This window comes from Pteropus alecto, unplaced genomic scaffold (genome assembly GCF_000325575.1).
Source record: "Pteropus alecto unplaced genomic scaffold, ASM32557v1 scaffold313, whole genome shotgun sequence".
NCBI lineage: Eukaryota > Metazoa > Chordata > Mammalia > Chiroptera > Pteropodidae > Pteropus > Pteropus alecto.
Window position 1 is genome coordinate 728,658 of NW_006434832.1, and position 25,382 is coordinate 754,039.

Sequence of the window (25,382 nt, forward strand, 5' to 3'; positions counted from 1 at the left end):
TTCATAAAGCAGTAACTTAATATTCAAGTTCTAAAAAGTTTTTTTTTCTAATAGGGATAAAATGTTAATACTTTCTACCTTTTCTTTAATTCATATAATCAAGTCTGGTGGTTCTTAGAATGGTGTTTTATTCTTAATGAGAAATTTTATCGAATGATATCTGGTTAGTTGAAATAAAGTGGGAGAAATAAAACTTTGTAACAAAGACTATAAAATACTTACAAATGCTAGATTTTGATGTGTTTTCAACAATTCTTGATCGAAATCAAAATACCTACATCAACTCACTAGCAGACAAATCTAAGTTTCGAAAGTTTACTAAAAGATAATGCATTATTGCATCCTTGTATCTCATTTTCTATCTTTCTGGTTTGCAAAAAATTTACCCTATTACAAAACAAAAAGACCTTAATCCTATACTCACAATAGCCCTTCACACAGGCACATTCTTGGCACAAACCTGTGTAGACTTCCATGGATATCAGCAGCTGCAGATTACCTTTGTTTTTTAAAAAAAAATGACTAGACCTTTAGCTCCTGCAATGATCTGTAGACTCCCAAAGCTGCATTTTCCAGCCACTTTTGAGTTGCATGCTGTAGCAAAACAGTCAGCACCTCTCAACAGATATTGCTGCAGAGAAAGATTTTAATTCAGCAGAGACTCTTTCTGTGTGTTAGAAGCAATCATTTCCCCCTAAGAACAAGACAGCTCAGTATAGCCAGCCAGTCATATAACTATTATATACTTATTTGATGGGCATTCCGGAAGTAATAGGATTCCTGAAGTAATAGGGCACTTCTTTTGGGGGGGGGTTTGGGGGGACACCATACTATCTACTTTAATGCTAATCATTTTAAGAGTTTCTTTAAAATTTTTAAATTTATCCCCAAATGATTTGGTAACAGAAATAAAATCCCTCCTATATTGTGTGTCCCATCTCTAACACAGTGTAGGCTATGAAGCTCCTCCTCTTCCCACCTAAACTACCACAGCACAAATAATACATATATTTATGTATTGGGGGAGTAAATTTATATTAGAAATACAATTATTAATATATCTCTCTAAACGCATACTTATTTGCTAAAAAATTAAATATCCAGTCTGAGTGCTATATCATTTGCTATTTTAAGTGAAGACAATACTATTTAATAAATAAAACGTATATCAATTCCACACCTACTGACACTACTCAACAATGATTATTACTCAGTTAGACTGTCTTCTGATAGTGTTCTCCCTATGACATGTGCTGGAAAAAATCCTGGACAGTGTGAGAAGAAAGAGAGCATTAGTCTCACATGCCAAAGGAATGAATGTTCCAAAAATCTTAAAATGTAGCCTTAAAAGAAGGCTTAAAAAATGTCAAATATTATTTAATTTAGTGCTTTTCAAAATCTTTGAATATAGTGACAATGAATTCTAGGCTGCAAATTTAGTCTAATTAAATTTCCTGGAATTGTTGAGTGAGAATATAGCTTATATAAGAATATTAACCAACTTTATAGAATATGGTACTTGGGCCTTGCTTCTGACTGCTATCTGTTCTTAAACTTTGACCCAAAGAAACATTTGCGATAGAAAAATAAAATTGTTTTTCAAGTACACGATACTGATCTAGCTAGCCTACAGATTTCATTGTAAAATTCTGCCTTGTGATAATTCCCAAGATGAAACAGAACAAGGCAAAAATGCAAGTAATTTTTAACTCAGCAAAGTGGGCTTGGCATTTTATCCTTAAGTCAAAACACAAGACTGGGTTTCAGCACAACACCAGATGTGAACTCTCCCTCTGCAGCATTATCACATGCGTCATCAATTACTGCCATGCCTAAGTCTAGCATCATGCCAGCACATTAAGACAGAAAGTACTATATGCAGTGTTCACTGGACCAGAAGAACAGAAATAAGAAAGGGAAGAGGGGGAGAAAGAAACCCTAGAGAAGAAATTAAAAAAAGGCAGACCGTGCAATACAAACCAGATCATGGCTGCTTAGCTAATATGGGCCAACTGCTGTGGAAGAAAAATGTCGAACACCCCAAGTTGTGTAAATTTCTGTAAACATCTAAACACACACAAACACACAATTCCAACCTAATTAGGAACATAAATATATGTTGATCCTTTACTATGTTACAGTTTTGAAAATAAAAGCTAAAGTTAAAATATCTCTGCTCTCTAAATTGCCTTATTTTCCTGAGGGAGAAGACGCCAGTGTTTCTTAAAAGGAGAGGCGAGATGTCTTGGCTGTTATAAAGAATAAGATTCCTGCTTTGATCATTTTTTACTCAAGTTGAAATAATTCACTGAAACCCTTATTAAATATGTACACTTAAGTACAAATATTAAATACTGACAATACTGACAAATTTATACATTTTAATAAGGGACTGTGTGATTTGAAAATAAAGGGCTTCTCAAAATAAAGACAATGTTCAAAAATTAAGATTTTTTTAAAAATTAAGAGTCAGGAAAATAAATCTCCTTGTTCTATTGCTCTGTAGCAATATCCAAAACTAAGCTGTGTTAAGAGATAAAAAGAATCAACTTCTGACAACACCCAGACATCTCTTACGATACAGAAACCAAATTTACCACGTTTCACAAGAGTCTGGCAAATAATGAGTCCTTAACTATTCCTAATGGAACATTACATGATTGTGTTGCCCAGGAAAGGTGAAGCTTTTAAAGGATCAAAATACATTTTACTCCTTTATTCAATTTACAAAAACATTAAACTTTTAACTTGATTATTTTAACAGAATATTAGTTTGGGCCAAAATTATATACCTTTGTAAAAATTCTAAATTGTTTCTAGATTTTTCAGACATCCCAACATATTAAATATTAGATTACATCCTAAACTGTCTGATTATTGTCAAGCATGCAAGAAAACAGCTCTAAACTGTACTATAAGTTATTAATAAGTTTAACTTCATTCACATCAAGTGTCACACGAACACTACACCTAACTAGCTATGACCCAAAATTAAGCACTGATCATCTTACCGATTCAATAGGCTTGTCAAGTGATGCTTGTTCAATTTCCAAATGTCCTTCTTCATACTGATCAAAGTGATTACCCTGAAAAAAATAAGACTAGTTATTTTTCAAAAGCAATAAATGCCAAAATTATCAATAACTTAATAAAGCTAAAGGTTATTTTTAACTTTTCATTATTTATAGGAGACAATAAAAACTGTGCAACAAATTCAGACTTTTTTAAGATCTAAAAAATTTAATCAGGAGTCTAGGCCTAGTAATATGAACTCTTCTTCCTATGATAAGCATGAAATTGCTAAATAAAACACTACCAACCATTTGGGTTTTCAACTTTCTTAGACTATCTTAGAAAAATTACAGAATCTTAAAAAACAAAGGGCCATATTGATTTACTTTTCATAAACAATCTTGTACTAAAGAAGTCACAGTAATAGAATGCAAATAAAATTTTTATTATACTTTTCAATATTAACATTGCTTTTAACTAAAACTGCTAAAGTTTCAAGGAATTCAAAAACACAATCTCTTGACACAGTATCCCAAATGCAGCTATTCCTCAAATGATCTGCCAATAGAGATAAATATGCTGTATAACGGCATATTTGACCATAATCAGGCAGTGTCACTGCCACTAGAATAAGTCAAAACAGTTCAATTGAGGATAAGTGCAGACAACTAGAAGTTCTCTCTCATCATAGTTTTCTTTGATGTCCCTACTCCATTAGAAAGGAAGAGCTAATAATTTGGCTTTATATCAGAATATCAATTTTCTGGTTCCCTTCTTGTTACAAAGTATTGGGCATGAGGATTTGTGAGTCCTGAATTGACCTAAATCAAAAGATTAAAGACTTTAGTCCAGCCTAAATTATTTCAGTGTGTGGAGTGGCATGACAACTTAAATGTTAACCTAATAAAAAGATGCTTTGTTTTTTCAAGGTGAAATTTTAGTTGAAAAAAATTTAAGGATAGAGAGTTCTAACATCATTTGCCACACTGTACCACAAATATATGCTTGTTTCTCTCTTACAACTCCCAAAATGTAATATAGTGGCTAAACACTAGAGAAGAATTAAGTGCTAAAATTGTGTGGCAGTGATGAAAAAGTTCTGGAGTTAGTGGTAGTGATAATGGTCATGAAACACTGTCAATGTACATGATGCCACTAAACTGTACACTTTAAAAATAGTTAAAATGGTAAATTTTATGTGTATTTTACCTCCACAAAATAATAAAAATAAAACTGTGATAGTATTTCCAAAGAATAAAGGAGTAACAGCATAGGAGTGGGTTTTTCAGACAAGAAAAGAGCAAATCTTAAAAATGGAATAGGATTTAAGAGCAGGTATTCCAAGATCAAGGAGTAGCAACCAACAAATACTAAAAAAGAGAAAGAGAGACAGAGAAAAAAAATAGCTATCGATCTTGAAAGTCTATCTTAAATTAATCTCCAATATTTTAAGCGATCTCTTTAAAATAAAACCTGTCTCTTGGCATTTTAATTTCTATGGCAATATTTAAAAGATTAACAATAATGTTGAATGTCAACTTTAACTGAAAAATAGAAAAAAAGATTAAGTTACTTAAAAAGTGTTCACTGCAAAGTACTTTTTAATTCTTAATAAACAAACATTCGAATACTTAGATTAACTTAAGCTTCATGATATTACAAACACCAATGACCAACCAAATCTATAATTCCCTTTTGCTCTTGAGCTCTATATGACTTAATAAAAAAAATCTCATCTTACCAAAAACTGGTACTATTTTTAAAGTAATTAAGCCTTTATAATATTGACTTTAGGACATTTTAAATCAAAAGAGAACTGTCCCCAAATTAATCACTATCAAAGATGATATAATAAAAGCATGAACTTACTTGTCTCTTAGGCACTTAGTTCTCTAAGAGTTAACCTCTAGTACCAGCTTCTTGTGTATTCTAAAGCTGTCTATGCAAATTTATTTTATTTAAAAAAGCTGTCATACGGTAATACTTTTGATGGCGCAGTTCTATGAATTTTAACACAGATTCATGTAACCACCACCATAATGCTTTTACAAGAAAGGATTTAAACTGAAACAATATATATATTTTTTTAATTTGGGGAGGTGGCAGGAGATGTAGAAATATTTGATTTTCTGTCCCCTTTTCATTAAAAAATAAATAATACTTAAGATAGAGTGAAATTCACCTACTGGTGTATAGTTTGAGCTTTAACAAAATGTATCAGAGTGTAGCCACCACCACAATCAGTATATAGCTCATGTCAAACACTCATCAATTTTCTTTAGTTTTGCCTTTTCCAGAATGCCATATAAACAGAACCATGAAGTAAAATTTTTTTTAATTTTAAAAAAATTTTTAATTTTTTTATGGTGACATTGGTTAACGAAATCCAATAAATTTCAGCTGTATACTTTAACAGTAAGGCATATACATGTTTACCCCATGTGTTCACTTCCCATAGTTAGATCTTTCTTTCTGTCACCACTCATTCAGCATAATACATCTGAAATTCATCCATGTTCCTGCTTATATGAGTAATCTGTTCCTTTTTATTTCGTCGGGAATTTATTTTAAATAGTATTGATTCAAAATATGTAGTTTCGTTTTAAACACCCAAAGATAAACAAAAAATGAGATTATGATTTCTATTTGGGTATTTGAAACATTTTTTTAAAAGTATATATATAGACATAATAGGAAACAAGCTCATTTCTTTGCCAGTCTTCCAATAACTGACACCAGTTGCTCTATCACTGCTGAGAAGTTGGCTATATACATAGTTATCTACCAATCATCCACAGTGTTTTTGCAACTGTAATAAATTTCAGTTTAAAAACTGATTAGATGGGAAAAAAATAGTTCAAAGACACTAAACCATCTGGATTCAGAGATTTAAAAATTTTAACCAAATGATCTTTTTGAAGAAACCAACAAATTACATGTTAAAAAGTAAAAATACCCTGCTGGAATTTTTGATTCAGTCTAAATTAGAGATTTGTTTAGAAAAGAAAGCTCAGAGAAAAACTTAATTTTAACAATTTACTTCTGTGGTCTTGCTAAACAGTACATTAGTAACAGCTATCTTTTGAATACCTATTAATAGGCATCAGGTGCTGTACTTGACAGGCATCTCAATTAATCCCCGCAATGACCCAACAAGGTAGGTTTCATTCATTATTTCCATTTTCAAATGTAGAATGCAGAGAGTGTAAAATATTTGCTCAAAGTTACTTAAATAGTAAAGAAGCCCAAATTCCAAACCCAAACTTCTGTAACTTCAAAGTTTGCGCTCTTTCTGTTATGCTACTTTGTGGCTTTTTTTTTACCCCAGGAGAAAAAGGCAGTTCCCAGGGGGAACACTGGGAGAAAAATATCACATTTTCCACAGCTATCACAAATTTAAAATGTAGATAATATTCACTGTAGCTCTTCTCATATATATACATATACACAGACATATATATAGAAATAAATGTCCAAAAGAGTTTAATATTATTTTATTAATGCAACAATTAAGAGAGTCATACAAGTTTTAAAACTACATAGAAATATGTTAATTTTAAGTTAAATGCAAGGGGAAAAAATCAAAAATGTAGTTCACTGATTACAACTGCATAAGACTACGCGGACAAGAACTAAGTAAGGTATTCTGCAAATGTGACCAAAGCTGATAAACATATCTGAAGAAAAACATCTAAAGTTTAGTTTTAAAAAAAATTTAACTATCTGCTGATTTTCAAGATAGCAGTTGACTTTAAACAGCCTGAAAAAAATTCTACAAATAATCATAACTAAGTGAAATGAGAGAAATTCTCAACATTTGAAAAATATAAAAACTTGTTTATATTTTTTACTGTTTTAAAATGTATCCTTTAAAAGTATTAGAAACCATAACACTCAGTCATAAAAAATAAGAAACACCTACCAACAGAAAACGTACTTTTCATATAAGAAAAATTATCAATACGTCTTCCAGTTCAGTTCTTTAAACCAATTATCACCAATTTTAAGTACTGTTTTTATTGCTAACTTGCTGTATGACCTCATACAAATGTTATATTTCTCATCCACTGTGTATTTATTTGTAAAATGCAGAACTTGAACTAGACACTCTTTTATGGCATTTCTTGGTCTAAAATTCCATGAATTTGCAGATTTAAACTGAATTAAACTTATCCTACAGAAAAGAGCTAATTAGTTAATTTTAAAAATGCCATGAATTCTCACAAAAGCAAAATGTTAACCTCAATGAACATAATCCTTGGTGAAGCATAAAATATTTCACCTACCACCAAAATAAATGTAGTTTAATCCAATGACATGAAAACCAAGTAAAAGCAAACAAAAAAGTAGGTGACTTTGGGTTTGGTGATGACTTTTAAAATCAACATCAAAGGCATGATCCATGAAATAACTGACAAATCGAACTTTATTAAAACTTAAAACTGTTCTGCCAAAGATACTGTTAAGAGAAAGAGAAGACAAGCTACGGACTGGGAGGATTATGTGCAAAAGACACCTGATAAAAGACTGTTGTCCAAAATATACAAAAAAATTTTTAAACAACAAAAAAAATTGGACAGAAGATCTGAACTGACATCTCACCAAAGAAGATACACAGATGGCAAATCAGTATATGAAAATATGCTCAACGTTAGCAAATTGCAAATTAAAACAAAATACCACTGCATATTAGAATGGTTGCCGGGGAAAGAAATGATAAATAGGTAGAACAGCACAGGAGATCTTTTGGGCAGTGAAACTATTCTGTAAGATACTATAATGATGGATATATGTCATTATACGCCACTTGTCAAAAGCTACAAAACTATACTAAGAATGAACCCTAATGTAAACTAGGACCTTGGCTGATGGTTTATCAATGTTGGCTGTCTTTCCTAACAAATGTACCACTCTGGTGTACAGAGGAAAATGGATATATAGGAACTCTCCGTATTTTCAGCTTAACTTTGCTGTGAATCTAAAACTGCTCTAAAAAATGAAGTACATATTTTTTTAAAAGTAAACAAAAAGATAAAGTTAGCAATGTAATTTCTAAATATTTCTAAAGCATTTCTTCCAAATAATGTCCATTTTAAAACTTTACTACAAAATTATAAAATTGGTAACAATGATCATCTCTAAGAAATGAAACAGAAAGGGCTTTCTTTCACTTTTTACTTTGTTAACGATGTAGGCTGAAATTTAACAATATCCACTTTTATATCTGTACTATTTGTTTTAATAATACATTATTAAATATTTAATAAAGGGAGGCACAATGTTCTAAAATATTAAAGACACTGTTAGCACAAAATTTCCTCTCCTGTGATGAGACTATTGGACTAGGTAACACATCTAAGTGCAAGATTTAAATTAAGTTCTACCTACCCACAAGTTCAGCCTAACAAAATGTCTGGAGAAAAGTATTTTACAAAAACACCCTTAATGGGCATAATTTGTGAACAGTACAAATCACCTTAAAAAGACTGAAAAAATTAGAGGGCAAGAGCAAAGATGAAGTACTGAGTCTTTACAGTGGTTAACTTTAAAAAGAAATCATCTTGTATGAACCAGCCTCTTCTCTTTTTAGTTGCATAAAAGAACATGTTAGTCTAACCCAACACATAATATTCAATAATTTTCTGCCATCTACTAGGAACTGTTCTGGCACAGGACACAGAGAAGGAAAAGTACTTGGACTTAAGAACTATGCCTCATGGAAAAGACAGGTAAACAGTGTACAATGTAAGTGCCATGACCGAGTTGTAAATGAAAAGCTGGGGGAGCACAGACTAGAAGTGTCAGTCAAGACTTCAAAGTGGAAGTAAGCTGGATGTTAGCCAAGTGCAAGGGAGGAGTGTAGGGACTCTCACACGTAGGGGTAAAAAGGTACAAGGCTGGCTTTACAGGACACCGGTTTATTCTCTGCTCTATGATTTACTCTATACCCAGCTAGTAGAGTAGTATAAGACTTGTTTTTTAAAACTGTTTTTAGGATTTTTAAAGGGGGGGCTGAATATACAGAAAACGAAGAAATTGACAGGGAAGATCAAGACAAAGGAAATTTGGAGGAAATTGCCTTAAAGATTAGAGGTGTCCTTCCTCAAAGAAAGAGTTAAGGACTGTATTTGTTGGCCATTAGGTGGTCGAAGACGACAAATGAAATTCTGCCTCTTTAACCAGAAGAAGCAAGCAGTCCTTAGTTTTCCCTGAACCAGATCATTTAAAAAAAATCTTTTTTTTTCTATAGGAACAATGTTAAATTTCAGATCCATGCTCCTAATAAAGGCTTTTGTATCAAATAAATCATAAGTGTACCTAAAAATGTCACAAACATAAATGTACAAGTCAAAGAGTTTGCTTTAAAAAGATTAAACAAATATAAAATAAAAATCAGACACAGGGTCCCATTGTGCTATACATACTTGTGCTAAATTGAAATATTTATTAAATTAGATCCAAAATTAACGACAATTATAACATTAACCAAATTGTTGCCCTTTAAAAGTTTTAGAAACTGTCACAGCCAAGAAGAGTCTGAAAAGACATGACTACTAAATGTAATGCCGTATTTCTGTATGGGATCCCGGAACAGAAAAAGAACATTAGGGAATACTAAGGCTATCTGAATAAAGGTATGGACTTTAGTGAATAATAATTTATTCAATACTGCTTCATTAGTGGTAGTGAGCTGGTTAAATAATATGCCATACTAATTTAAGTTGTTAATAATAAGGAAAATTGGGTGCAGAGTATATAAGGTATATATGGGAACTCTACTATCTTATCAATCTTTCTGTAAGTCTAAAACTGTCCTAAAACAAAAGATTTATTTTTTTTTAAGTTTTGGGAGGGGTCTATACACTCTATACACACAGACATGTATAGCTTCTTTTAGCTTTATAAAACACCGTCAGAAACCTTATGTTAACAAGCTTGTGAGATACTCAATACAGCAGGTCCTCGAATAACATTTCGTTCTATTACAATGCTGTAAGGACTTAATGCTTGATTATATTAATTAGTCTATGGTAAAATTGGTTTCATTATGTTGTTTCGCTTAAAGTCGAAGAACCCATAGATGGCGTTGAGAGGACTTAACTGCACAGGATTTGGCAATCAATTGAATTTAGGAGTTTTTTCATCATTACCATTTTATAAACTAAGAAAATACAGAGGTTGTTGAAAATTCAGACTTCTGATTCTTAGTCCCATATTCCTATCACTGTATTATACTATATAAAACCCAAAGACTCAAAAAAAAAAAAATCACCTTGCCTTCATAATTCTGAAACAATATTCTCTACAGAAAGCAGAATTAGTCAGAAGCTTCTAGTTATCACAAAAGACAGGGACAGACTGAGGAACTGTTACATATTTGAAGAAACAAAGAAAAGCTATGCAATCAATGTGGAATCCTGGATGGGATCATGGAACAAAAACAGGACATTAGTGAGAAAAGTGGTAAAATTTTAATAAGGGTCTACGGCCATGCTATCCTGAACAAGCCTAATCCTGTCTGATCTTGGAAGCTAAGCAGGGCCAGGCCTGGTTAGTACTTGGATGGAAGACCACCTAAGAAGACCAGGTGCTGTAAGCGTTAAAAAAAAAAAAAATTTTAAATAATGTCTACAGTTTAATGTTATTGTACCAATATTAATTTCCTAGTTTTGATAATTATATTATGGGTATTGTGGAAGGGGAAGTTGGGTGGGATACCAAAACTCTCTATACTGTTACTGCAGCTGTGCTATAAATCTAAACTTAGTTTCAAATAAAAACAAAAAATAAAAACCTTTTAGTTATGAGATAATCTCCACACCCATTACTAAGAAAAAAATCAAAGTGTTGAAAAATATGATTACATGCTACTCTCTGGAAAGGTTGAGTAGAGAATGCTTGTGTATGTATTATGCAACTCTAAAAGAACAAACATGCAACTGGAAACAGTGGTTGTCTTTGAGAAGGGTAAGTGGTTTACTTTTTTTTCACTCTCAATCCATTTGTCCTTTTGAATGTTGTACTAGAAAAGAAAAAAAGAAAGAAAGAAAAAAAACCAAAGGAATATAAAATGTGATTTCAAACAAGCAGGGCAAACTGTAGAAGTGGTGGTGGTGATGGTGTTGGTGATAAATATTTTTTCTTGCCTCTCCTCACCCTCTCCCAATTTTTTCAAGTCATTCTGATGAACTTAGACTTAATAAGATTATTCTTTCCAAAAATAGTACAGCATCTGATCTTCTGAAGGCCTCAACAGGGATTTGAAGAGTATCTTTTTCTGCTTTACCCCCTTTTCAAAACCTCATTTAGATCTCTCAATTCCCATTAGAACTAGGATGATCATATATATAATGTATCACACAAACTAGGGCACTCTGAGTAAAAAGGAGTGCTAATAGTAATTATACCAGGACAAAAGGCATAAACTGGAACACTTGATCTTTCTAGAGAAAATTCAGATTCTATGTTAAAACATTCCTAAAAAGTGTTTTTGATGTTTTTTTTTTAATGCCTATAGTACCTGGTCTTCCTAGGTAGTCTCCCTTCCAAGTACTAACCAGGCCCGACCCTGTTTAGCTTACCCTAAAATTTAGTTTTAATGATGATTGCTCAGAATACTTTTTTCCCATTGTCTTAATCAACTCTTCATTTCTAAATATATGTTTTCAGAATTGAAATACAGCTTTTCATTTATGCTGATCAGAAAATTAAGTTCAAAGGGATCTGACTCGAAGCAATTTCACTTTTCTTAGGAAAAAAGTATTAAATATTTTTTAATGTGCACACCCTATATATATATATATATAGATATATAACCCAGCTGATTTCTCTTCAATTGCCTCTTTCAAAAAAAAGCTTCAACTTCTGGCAGGTACCTGCTGACCTTCATGTCATTAAAATACACAGTAGCTCCAGTTCCTTACAGGTCAAGGATTCTGTTTTCAAGCACAGGACAAATGTGGAAACTTCTCTATTACAAATTTAGCTGTGGTGATCATTTAAATATAGAGACAGACTGCCCTAAATTTATCCTTATAATTTGCTAACCAGTGCTGATTTGGAATCCACCTATCATAGCTGTACCTTTTCCAGTGGATTAACTATGTGGTCATTAATAAGGAAAATTAGAGCTACAGAAGAGGAAATTATCAGGACAATTCTTTAAAGATCACAATCAAAAGCCCACAAACTCAAATGGAAAACACATTATTTAAGACCCTAACAAGCTGACATTCTCTTCCACCTTTCTATGACTATTAAAATTTAATATAATTTCTTCAAAAAATTTAAAGAAAAATAATACTCATAACCAAAGTCAATGGATCCAAAGATTCTGATGAACAAATCGATTATTAACAGGGTTATATAGGCTACAGTCTTAAATCCTGTCTGACTTCCCATTTAGACTAGGGATGAGGCAAGTTTAAAGTAGTTTTATCTTTGGCAGTATATTGTACCACTCCTGCTAGCCCTATCTTTTAGCATCTGGCTCTGGATAGTAAGCTGCATACTGTAGACATTCCTATCTCTCTGCTCCAAATCTCCCCAACCAAACTTATCTTTTGTACTGTATTTACCATTATTCCTTTAAGATGGTCTAATGTCACTAAGTGGATCTATTAATCTTAGCCCTACCTCGCAACTCGAGTAACGGACTTGTTTATAATTTGGACTTTCTAAATTCAAAACACATAATGATGATCTCGCCTGCCAGAGACCAAAAAAAAAAAAAACCCGGGGGGGGGGGGGGCTGGGGTATGTTTAGCAGATAGAGCCATACAGAATAGCTTCATATTCCACCTACGAACAAAACCAGTCCTCCTCTATCACCAAATAAATGAGACTTCATCTCTGTCCCCTTCTCCTTTATTCATTCCAAATAAACTAATTCAAAAACATGTCTCAGAGAAAAACCTATTCAAAAAGAAATGGATATTTTGGGGGATTAATGGTGTCATTTTATTAGTATACTTAAAATTTATTTCACCTTAGAAAGTGGACAGAGACACCACTGTGGTCAATTCCTCAAAAACCCCAATTATTCACTATTGTTTTCACAATCATATAGTTTGATCTACAACAACTTCAGTATACTATTATAAAAACCAATGATCTCTGAAGTCAGAGACACCAGAAATCATCATTACCATCTGCTGGCTGTATAACCTCGGGCAAATTACCAAATCTCTTGCTAGGCCTAGGCATGTTTCTCCAGCTGTAAAATCCAGACAATTACACTAGGGTATTACTGCATCAGTTGTGAGGTTTAAAGAGGTAGAAAGAAATGAATTATTATTTTAGAGCATTGTTGAGGTAAGTCAATAACCCAGAAGAATAAATTCAGTTATTAAATTTAATTCTATGTAAACTGGTATGAAAGATAATTGGCTAGCAATCTCAGCAAATAACTTAAGAACTTGAATATATTACACTGGGTCAAGAGAAGGAGCATATCACACAGTAGTCTAATAATACATGTACATCTGTTTGACATATCAAATTTTCTGGATAATTTGACTAGAACAAGAATTATTTCCAAAGAAGAAAAAAAAGAGCACTACACTGAAAAATTAACTTTTCAAAACCCCATGGTAGGGGGGATCAACTTTTTTCAGAAATGCATGCAAAATACAGCAAACAATTTTTGAGGCATTCAAAAAGTAGGGAGACAGTTAAGAATTCCTCTGAGACCCAGAGTAATGTATATTATTTTTTTACCACTGGCTGGCATGGTAGATCTCTGTCTATTTAGACATGCATACTAGTCCACAGAAAAGTGTATGTCTGATGTGTCACACAAAACTCATGACTAAAAGATAACTGCTATAATTATATACAATATACAATAAAGTGAGATTGTAACTATCCATAACACAACCTCCATACTTGAAATATGCCTCAACTGGTTTTCTAAGATAGCTCAGAAAAAGTCCAACCTAGATAATCCACAGCACAGCAGGAAGCTGAGTCTCCAAATCTGAACATTCTTCTCAGACTTTACTAACCCTACATATCTGACTCTACTTAACCATTAAATCAAATATATGAACTTCTAGATGCCAGGCCCTGACTCAATGCTAGAAAAATGAATAAAACAAAAGAAGACTCTCATTTAAGGAGTTCTAAGTCCCATGAGATGAGAAAAACTATAAGAAAGAAGTCCATAGTTGGAGAGATAAAATAGCACAATGCTTAAAGGCTGAGACTGGTCCAAACTACCTGAAAGCTACCTCTTCGACTTGATAGCCATGTGAAATGGCTAAGTTTTTCATTTGTAAAACAGAAATAATAGAACCTATCTTACTGTGGGATTGGATGAGATAATAATAACAGTGCCTAACAGAATAAGCACAATGTACTGTTAGCTACTACTATTACTTGTAAAAGAGCTATTACTAAAACATGACTGAAGTGCTGTGGGAGCACAGAAAATGAAGCAACTAACTCTACCTAGGGAAGATGTCAGCAATAACATCAAATTGAGTCTTGAGGAATGAGTAGCAGGAATCCCAGTCAAGAACATATATGAAAACAACAATAATAAAAGAACCTAGCATGTCCAGATAACAACAGAACTATAAGATGGCAGGAAAATGAGGGGGAAAGAGATATACCTGTTACAAGGGCACCAGGTGCTTAAGAGTTTTATAAGCCAAGTTAGTTTCAAATCTGAGTTTACTAACTGTGTGGCCTCAATTTTTCCAAGCCTGTTTTCTCATCCATAAAATGAGGGATACCACCACCTGGTTTGGATGGTTACTTGGATTAAATATCTCCGAAATGCCTTTGGCAAGGGACCTGGCATGTAATAAGTACTCGACAAATAGTAGCTGAGAGTCTTATCATTAAGTATCATACCAGTCATCTTTTGATGCTGATACTGGTCAAAGATAAATTTACAGTATCCTAAGTTGACAGTCTCCAGTACAAGTACCATTCTCCTCTCCCATCGACTTTACTGGAACAAATGAACAAAATGGACTGATTTTATCTTCTTTTCTTATCCTTTTATGATGCCGTGCTAACAAGTGGGCACACAATAAATGTTTGAGGAATGGAATGAAATGGAATTGTCTGGCAGACCTATAACACAGTAAAAAGGCTGACAAAGTCATAAACACATCAATTAAATTTATAACACTGAGATGTTTCTGGGGGAAAAATATGTTTAATGATAAGCATACCAACTATTTCTTACCAGTTAGTTAACTGGTGAAAACCACATATTAAAAGGAAACAATGCTTTTGCATTCTAGACAACACCAGCATTCATTTCCTCAAAAAAAGGCCAATCTCTATACCACAAGCAGAAAGAACACTACAAAAGAAATCAGACGATTAAAGTTTGAAACCGAGGTCAATATTGGGCAAAATAATTTATCTGGGCCCGAGTTTCTTAATCTATAAAATAGAGTTACTACCTATTCTATTTACCTGAGTTACTGGAAGAATTAGACAAGAATTATATAAGGTCAGGGGTCCCAACTCCCAGGCTGAGTATTGGTCCCTGGCCTGCTAGGAACCGGGCCACAAAGCACAAGTTGAGCGGTGGGCAAGGAAAGCTTCATCTGTATTTGCAGTTGCTCCCCAGCGCTAACATAACCACCTCAGCTCCACCTCAGATCATCAGGCATTAGATTCTCATAGGCGCAGGAGCTCCTGGTGCAAAAAGGTTGGGGACTGTATAAGGGCACTTACTAAACCATGACAGAATACAACTACATGATAATACCATTCTAATATCCAGATTACATGAATTTACAACTTACTGGTAATGCAGTTCCTTAACTTTCTTTCCTATAATGATCTTGTTGTCCATTCTACCTTAGCCTTTCATTCTTATGGTTATTATCAATATTCTCAAGTCTTCCATAATCTCTATTTCAAATACTGTCCTCTCCATCCATATATAACCTTCTATCTTTCCAGCTCACTCCCTCTAGTACCTCCACTTTGATGCTTAAACTCCATCAGAACCTACACTCCATTGATCCGACTTTTCACTCCACCCTCTACCCCGCAACGGTCCTCACTTATGTCTCTGCCAAGCTTAAATTCACATAGTCAATTATCATAATCACTCTTTGGTATACACCCTGCACACCCTTGCCGCCACTCACATAAATTATGGTTAATGGAGACTGGTTATCAAGTTTTAACTGTATGTATGGCACACCTAACACAATTACATATGAATTAATCTTCCTTGAATAAAAATTACTTTGATGTCTATCTCAGTTTAAAAATCTCAAATAGCTAATACATTCCTGGTTAAAGCATTAAAATAAAACTTATTTTAACCCTAGCTTTCACTGTTTCCCAACTGTTTATTCACTGCTCTAAAAAAACAGTTCTGCTTGTTCCACTTCTATACTTTTGCCCTGGCTATTTTCTCCAAATGAATGCCTACCATTATTTTTCTTTGCTAGGATAAAATCCCATCATCTTTAAAGATCCAGCTTAAATGCTGACTTCATAAAGGCACACCCAATCACCCCACTTTAAGGATTCTCTCTTTTCCTTAGAGTTTTGCATCGATTGACTATACTATTCATCTGATAGTTGTGTAGGTCTTATGAGTAATAAGTTAAATGTTACATTACTTCCGTTATCTTTCCATCTAGAACAAAATCTCCTTGAAAAACCTTTAATCAACTTTCCTCACAGATATACTAACGCATACTTCTTAGTAGAACCACTATTCAAAGTTTAAGTCTTTTCAAAAATTAGTTTATATATTCTAAAAAATATCAAGATAAATATATCCCTTGTTATCTCTTGTGCAGATGATACTCTAAAGTAGTATTAAGCCAATTATAATTTCAACCACTTTTGCCATTTAAGAAACCTCATAATTTTACTCATAGCCAACAAGAGAAACTACAGCATATAATCCACAAGCATTAGCTTTAGCTTCTTCCATAGTCAAGACATACAGTATGAAATTCATTTCTTGATTTTTGGTGAGTTCTGCTCACAAAAGGGTGAAAAACTTCCTCATCAATTCTTGAAACATGTTACATGAACTGTAAAATATGAGTACTGACTTTTCTAGCAATTATTATTTAAAATGTCAATCACAAAACATGAGCAATGACTTTTTTCTATTACAACTTTAAACCTGAAGAGCTGTTATATATTTCAATTCTATAAAACACAGAAATAAACTGAAATTCCTCTTTGAAATCAATGTATTAGCCAAAGAGTGGTAAGGCTGACAACACAATTGATACCTTGTGAGATGAGACCAACATGTACTATTACAAAGATAGTTTCTGCTTGCTCGAATGGCACATAATGCAAGATTTATGTGATTTCAATACTGTCAGTAAAAATAACAATTAAGCCAAATAATAGGAAATTCCTGTTTTAGCCCTAACTTATTTCTCACTATAGCACTTACATGTGCTAACAAACTATATACAATGTCAAAGCAACTTTAGCTACTTTTTCTCCCATACATTCCTAAATTAAGTTTACGATACTAAATATATTTGTTAAATCCCAAAGAAATCACTTAATATAAGCGTGACAATACAGTATATTTTATCTTTCAGCCAAGCAAACTTAAATTTTTGCATTGACTAATACAATATGCACTAAGCGCATCTGATTAGAATTCCACAGTTAAATGAACAATTCACTTCTTATAACTGGAAAATCATTACAACATCTCTGGTATTCACTCCAATATCAAATCAATGACTTCTTTCAGTATTTGAGATGGTCATTTGTAATTCCTTTGGTAATGACTATGAGTCAGCTTTTATTTAATACTAAATGGCAATACTAATATGAAAAGAGAATTAATGCCAGACATACAAGCAAAAGTACTAAGTTGATTCAGGGAAGAAATTTTAATAGGATTCAAGAACTGGATGTCTACCTCAAGCTGGTCCATTTTCATTAATAAAATATTAGAAACTTATTAAATCACAAGAACAAAGATGAAATCTCTAAATGGGTTTCAAATCCATTATTCAATATCTCATGAACTTCTGCTATTCCTTTTCAAAAATGGTAATCTTGACTACATCAAGAAAACAGTCCTTTTTTTCATTTTATCATATACCCAAATAGACAGAAATTGTATGCAAATGTACCTCAGCTATAAAGCAGCACAATCGGGATAGCTAATTATATGTTTTGTATGTTTTTTTAATTTAAAGCACAAATTTTAGTTCTGGTTATGAAACTTACTGTAATGACCTGAGAAAATGTATAAAAGAATCTCTCTGCAGTACTCTAAAATGAGAACTGTGTGACATATATAAAATAAAAGGAAAGAATACAACAGGACACCTATTTTTCTAAAATGCTGATGGCACTAGAACAATCAGCCCTGGAATAATCAGCCTAAAAGTATATTGGTCTAGATCTTTTTCTTCCTGGTCTCCCATGTCTACTTTGAAAACAAATAAATAAGCATACCATCATACAAAGCCCTATGATCACAGTTCTTTCCAAGTCAAAGACAACTTAAATCTTTGTGATGTTACTCCTTGATTTGTCCCACATTTTTAAGTGCCTTTTGCCTTAAACATATACCATTTACCCTTCAAATCACCACGGAGTCTTCCCTTATGCTGACCTTACTTGGTCACTCTTGATCTCGAGAATATACTAACCAATAATTCTGAATTTGTTAATAATCATGCTGATTCATCATCAGATTTGAAATTTGTATGGCCTTAGTTCCAATCCTATCGGCCTATCATAATATGTATGAGAAAGATGATAGTAATGCTTTTACATAAGGTTAAGTATCCCAAGCACAGCTGACACTGATTTTCATAACTAGTGGCATCTCTTCCAGATGATGGGAGAAAACCCCAGAAAGCAGAGATTAGAACACTTGCCCATGTGTCATCTTTGGCATGCTTGCATTAGAATGCCAACTTTATTACATAGTACCACACAGAAAATATACTAATATGCCCCTGTGACCTTAAGTATATTTAAACCGTAAATCTCCTCACTTAATGGTCTCAAATAAGAATCATCTGATGGTTACATCCTGGTATATGAACACAGAGGAATCCTACAAACATACTACATAAAAGTAATACATGACTTGCCATTATGATTACTTATATAGATTATAGAAAATTCATGGTAAGTTTTTACATTTTTATTATGACCTTTAAGATATTTGTTTCTCTCATTACTTTATTACTCACTATTATCATAGTTCCTTTTCCTTAGAAATCTAATGGGAAATACATTCGGAACAATGAGGAATGAGAGGCTACTTTAAATCTCCAGTTCGCTGCAGGTACACAAACTGAAGAATGAACATTCCCTCACTAGTATTCAGCTGTATCATCAACAGCTGCGTAACCACTAAAAGCTAAGGTGTACATTTACATCTATAGGCTGTATGTCACTGTACAAATAAAACTTTCTTTAGTAAATCTGTAACTTAAAGTGTTGAATACATATATATCCTAAATTTCACTACATATTTTCCATTAGTTTGTGTAATATTTCAATCCGTGAACAAATATGCCTTAATCTGGTTAATGCAGGCAAAGTCGTGTCTCGTTCAGACACTGAAGAGATTCTTAATAGTTAAAACACTTAAAGCATTAAAAAAACACATCAGCCTAGAACACAAAGATTTACAAAGATAAAATACTACTTAAAAAGTCTAGACAAAAGATCTAAGCTAAAACAACTGTATAACAATATACCTTCTATGAGCCTGCTTAGGAGACTCTCATAGAGGGTATATTGTTTTATAGCCCTGGGAGAACAAGAAACAGATCTAAACAAAACAGAACAGAGTAAAAATTAATAGTATCCCCTCTCTAAAAGCACATTTATTCCTTGTGACCTATATAAATCTATCCTCCATAATTGATGACTCAATTACAGCTATACAAAATATATTACTGCCAGTAGAGATAATGGTCCTGCGCACAGGTTCAAGAGTCAAAAAGCAAGAGTCTGAATCCAGGCACTGCCTTTTACCAGCTCTGTGTACTTGGCCAAGTTAACTCTCTGTGCCTCAGCTGCCTCATTTGAAAATGGGAGTAACAGTATCTGTCTCATAGGGTTAATTGTGAAGATTATGAGGTAATATATATGTAAAGCTTACTGTTATAATGAAGTTATCAAAGCTTTTTAAATGTCCCTGATAATGATTACTCTTTATATGTACTTCAAGTGGCATACCATTGTTAAGCTCCTCACTACAGTATACAATACACCTTTCAAACTTTAGCTGTTCACAAAATCTAATAGTGAACCTATCCTTGACTCCATATTAAGTTCACAACATTCAAACTCTCCAAAATTTGCATGTGATAGTAAATTGGCAAAAAGTGAAATTCTACAATTCTCTTGCTAAATTAAAGGCAAAGAAAATGATAGCCATCTAGAACTTACCGGAGAAGACACACAGAAAAATTTTCAGTGCCATAAGATCTGTTTAAAGCAACAGGATCTATGCACTGTATCTGGAAACCTATTTTGGATGTTTTCAAATGTACTTAGTGGCTTCACCTTGTTTATCACTTCACACCTTAAAAGGAGGCCACATTTAATTTTAAATAACCTGACCTTGGAAAATGTTCAGATAAACCAAATGCAGCAGTGTCCTATTGCATTTTCTCTCCAATAACTTAAATCAAAGAATATCATTAATGAAAATTGATCTATATTTTCCCCTTTAGTAAAACATCCAGTAAAACTACTTTAAGTAGTTTTAAATTAATGTTTGGGAAACACGAGCACGATAATTTACAAAAGGTTTAACATCTTATAATTGTCTAAAAGGTTTTTGTTCCCAATACCCTACTTACCCAAAATACTAGGACATGTGACTTAAAAAACTAACATTTCCCTAGATGACAGCAGGAGTTAGTTATTCCAACATAAAAGGAAATAAAATATATATATATATGTAGTACCTTCAAAGGGCTATCAAGCAACTAAAAACAGGTTTTACATAAACCCAACTAGAGCATCAGAAAAGTCATCTTACTTGAAAAGGTAGAGGCTTTCTCAATTTGTTCAGGTGATAGCACACATACCCTGCTATTCAGTTATCAAAATCTTTCAAGGCTCTAGAAATCCTGTTTATTTGAATTACTGAAATTATGTGGCTGACAGCCATTTTCCCTCAAAATATGTCTGTTACATATTTTCAATTTTATTAGGTCACCTTGAAATTCTCTCCTTTGAAAAGCACTTGAGGGGTTTTATCGGCATGTCTCTTTAAAAGTTACTAATAAACCCCATACACCTTGCAGCCTACTCATGAATTATGGTGCTCGCTAAAGAACAATCCTTCCAAGGAATCAAAAGGCTAATAAGAGCTGCCTCAAACTCCCTGGACCTGCATTACATCCTTAAACACCTTGAGATCCTGTATTGTGCTACAGCTATACAGCAGGTGCACGCTCACAAGGCTTTTCAACAGCCCCCAGATCCTTCACTGCTGCAAAACTTCTCGTAAGTGTTCCATACACTAGATTGTTCAGTGCTGATTTAACTGCTTATTTAGCCTATTTATTTACCAACTCGATCATCTCAGGGAATTCAAACCCTTCATACTGCCTTCTGAAACATATCTAGAGTGTATTCCCGTGTTACTTTAAGACCTGCAGCGAGATAAAAACTTGAGTTCTGATGTTCATCTCAACCCAAATTGCTGTTGCCAGGATATGCAGTAGTAATGCGGTGGTTCCTCTGAGACTCTGAGGATGTATTTTGAATGGCCCAAATCTACTAAATCCCTTTTAGTCACCGAGATTTCTGCAGTAACAATGCTCAACAAGAAGGTAGTTTAAACAGCCGGAATATGAGTTATCCTAATTTGCCTTAATTTTTAATTCAATAATGCTTGCTATCACAAAGACGTTTTTCCATACGACATTTGCAACTGAAGAGAAAAAAAATCAAGCTTTTGGCACTAGTTATCATCCACTTGGAAAATCCATTATCATTACAAATCTTTCGAAGTATGATTGGGGGCGAAGTTTACATCAACCATAGTCCTCTAATTTACTGTTTTCCAGACCCAATTAACGCCTATTAACAACAGCAACATTTATTACGCTCGGGGAAATCTCAATGTTTGACTAACCAAGAAGGCACCCCTTTCTGGGTAGGAAAAAAAAAAAAACAAAACGGAAAAATAGACAATGAAATGGATTTATTAATTAGAGGAAGGAAAGAGGGAGGACCCCCTTCCCCCATAAGAGCCGTGCAAGCAAAATCCAGAGGTTCGGAAGCCCACGTCTCAGCAACACTCGCCCCAAACCCTAACGAGCCAACCCTCTTTTCCCTGGGGAGCCTAGCCCTGCGCCTTCCACAGGCTGGGCAGACCCGGGAAAGCAGTCCCCCTCCGGAGACCAGGCCGGAGTTCCGAAAACGGAACCCCAAACAAGCCGAAGCCGCAAATCCGGCGGCCTGAGTTCACGAGGTAAGAGAATACGGGATGAGAAGAGATGTGGCCTCGCCTCAAACCAGGAGGCCCTTAAAAAATCGGGAGCTGGAGAAGAGCGAGCCGGTTCGTAAGCTGCAGCAGAGCCTGGAAGGAAAGAGAGCCGGGAGCGGGGGAGGAGAAGATTCTGGCTCAGCCAGTGCCTTCCCCGGATCTTCGGCGACGCCCCTGTTTACCTGAAAGTCTCGGTCCTCGTTGAAACGGGAGAAGCGGTCCGCCATTTTGCCGCCTTCACTACTCTTAGGACGATCGCTCCTTCCCTCCCGCGACACCCGCCCCCTCCCCTGTTCCCCGCCTTCTCTCACGCCCACCCGGCGCGCGCAGGCGATGGAAGAAGGAAGTGAGAAAGCGCGTCCAGACGGAGCACCGCGAGCGCAGGCGCCTGTCAGTCCCAGAGGCGGAACCTCTTTTTTCGTCCCCTCTCTGCACGCCGCCCAGGGCGACCCCGGCTGCCGCGCGTGCGCACTCGTTCCGGAAAGCGGGAAGCACTTCCGGAGAGCCGCAAGCGCTTCCGGAGAGAAAGGACACAGGGGCCTCGGTGGGCGTACATCCGTATATTTTCCACTTGCTCATTTCTCCTAGTGTGATATCTTTTTTACCTTCTTGCTTCCTGGGTGCAGAAGCCCATCCTCTGCTATATTCACCAAATAGCAGCGTAATATAGTGGTTGAAAGCGCGGATTTTGAAGCCAGATCTAAATTTCGAATCCCGGTTCGCCGTGAGGATTAAACAGTGAACGAGACAGGAACGATCTCTTCTCTCCCAGGGCTTACATTCCAGTGAGGAATATCAGATAGAAATTAAATAATTACATAATTTCAATAATTAACGAGTGCTACCTGAAGTAAAACTGGGTGCTGTGTTGAGAGAGAGGACCTGTGAACTGATCTTTGACCTGCGGAATAGAAAGGGGCTCTCGCCTTGGGGCAAAAGGAACATTAAAACCAAAGGCTCAAAGACTGCTAAGAACTCTCAAGCGATTGAGAGAAGTACGTCTCAAGAAACCAGAGTTGATTCAAATCAACTAACGCTGTCTGGGCTTCAGTTTCTTTTGTATATAAGAAGGAAATTGAATTTGGTAATCTCTACTGCCAGTGCCCAGCACTAACTTTGTGTGGGTTATGAATCAGATTTTTCCATTTTATGACCTTCCTGAGGACCCCACCCAGCCCTCTTGCTCCCTTAGCCAAAATACATAAAACACAGAAGGGGTAGCAGGACTTCCCTGTTTTCGAAAGAATAGTTGACAAATTACACAATGGAAAAAATGGCCCTTACCTACCCTGAGAGGGTCAAATGAAAAGTAATTTTTTTGGAGAAAGGGTGTATATCTTCTATTCCTTTGTTACTGTCTGTCTTGGTCACCCCCCAGTCCAAGCAGAATAGTTCTAAGCATTTAAAAGAGCTCCCTACCTAAGGAGTGGCAGGATACAGAGTTTAAATATTGTAATGAGACTTGAGTGTAAATGTGGCAGATTGAATCATGCTTGGCACATTTACCTCTTCTCCCTCTTCCAATCCCACTAAAATGACTGTAAAAGGATAGGCATAAATTCACATGGACAAAGAGACCTGAAGATGGGACAATAGCAGAGAAGAGATATCAACATTTTGGAAGCTGGAAGGCGTAGGTAATTGGAAATGGCTTTAGTAGAATGGAGGAAGCAAAGCCCTGAAGTGAGGAAGCCAGAAAACAAGTTCATTATTGCTGAGGTAACCAGAAAGCCCTGGGAACTGTAATCACCAGCTACCACTGACGGTGAGGATGTAAATGGGACTGAAAACAGAAGGACTAGTTACAAGGCAGTTTAGAGAGAAGTTAAACTAAATCCCTTACCCGCCCAGGTAGCACTGGAGGGTTCTGTTCTGGAAAGGCTGAACCAGAGAGATTTTAACATATCTGGCACAGCTAAGAAAGGAGATATCATGCTGAAAATGGGAAGATTTGGTAAAAGCCAACGTTCTGGTCAGAGAGGCTTCTCCCAGCAAGAGGCCACAGGATCCCTCTCTGGGAAATCGGCTTAGGGTGGAAAAACACACATACCAAAAAATGGGAGTGAGGGGGTGAGGTCTCCCAAAGGTAAAGTTGTTCCTGCCCAACTAGCCCACAGAAAAGTCCATCTTTCAGGAAGCCCTATTCACATGGAGTTTCCACTCAGCTGTTATGTAAGAATGAAGAGCCAAGTATTTCCAGACATTTGAAGGAAACTTGTAACAAAACAAACAGAAAAAAAATTCAGAAACCAGAGATAATGGAAGCAGCAAAAGAAACTATCAAAAAGTTATAATCAGTATTCACAGAGATATAAGATCATATCAGGGAACAAGGGACCACATCAGGGAGCATAAGATGCCAAAAAGAAAAAAGAATATTAAGACATTAAGAAGTAAGTTTTGAGAGTTAAAATTTCTTAAGCATTAATGGAAATGTCAATAGAAAAGTTAGTTGTGGAAGTCCCCCAGAAAACAGAAAAAGGTAATCCAAGCCATGTTCACTTTCTCCTTAATTATTGCAATAGCTAATAAGTGTTCTGATTCCACCCTGACCCCCTAACTCAACAAAGGAGCTATGGTGATCTTGTGAAAAGGTCAGTCAAATCACACTAGTCTCCTGCTCCAACCACCAGTGGCTTTTCCTACCATTCACAGTACAAAGTCCACCTAGCACCACCTCACCTTTCAGATCTTTTTCCTCTCTGGACACACCTCCTGGTTATACCATCATCTCACCGGCCTGTTCTTCCTCAGCCTGCCCAATAGAGACTTCTGTGTATGCTGTTATTTCTGCCTATCATTCTTTCTCAGATATCCACATGACTTGCCTTCTCCCCTTCTGGTCTTTATTCAAATGTCAGTTTCTCAGTAAGGTCTTCCCTGATCACCCTACTTAAAATTAGAGTCCTATATTCTGAACTCC

The 25,382-nt window shown here is 35.0% G+C and overlaps 1 protein-coding gene and 1 pseudogene across 4 annotated transcripts in view; one reads left to right on the top strand and one right to left on the bottom strand.

Annotated features, from left to right (window-relative positions):
* Positions 1 to 22,748, bottom strand: part of GPATCH8 (G-patch domain containing 8) — a 71,917-nt gene extending 49,169 nt beyond the window's left edge. Inside the window, exons 1-2 of one of the 4 annotated variants that reach the window (XM_006910131.3) lie at positions 22,642 to 22,748; positions 3,012 to 3,086 (exon numbers count right to left, since the gene is read on the bottom strand). In XM_006910131.3, coding sequence (XP_006910193.1) covers positions 3,012 to 3,086; positions 22,642 to 22,686 — 120 coding nt within the window. In that variant the 5' untranslated portion in view covers positions 22,687 to 22,748. Of the gene's footprint in view, positions 1 to 1,980; positions 2,016 to 3,011; positions 3,093 to 22,641 lie in introns of those variants that run through there. The other 3 variants (XM_015588029.2, XM_025045583.1, XM_015588030.2) reach the window with 3 other exon arrangements.
* Positions 10,494 to 10,612, top strand: LOC112478452 (annotated as a pseudogene).
* Positions 22,749 to 25,382: the final 2,634 nt, after the last annotated feature.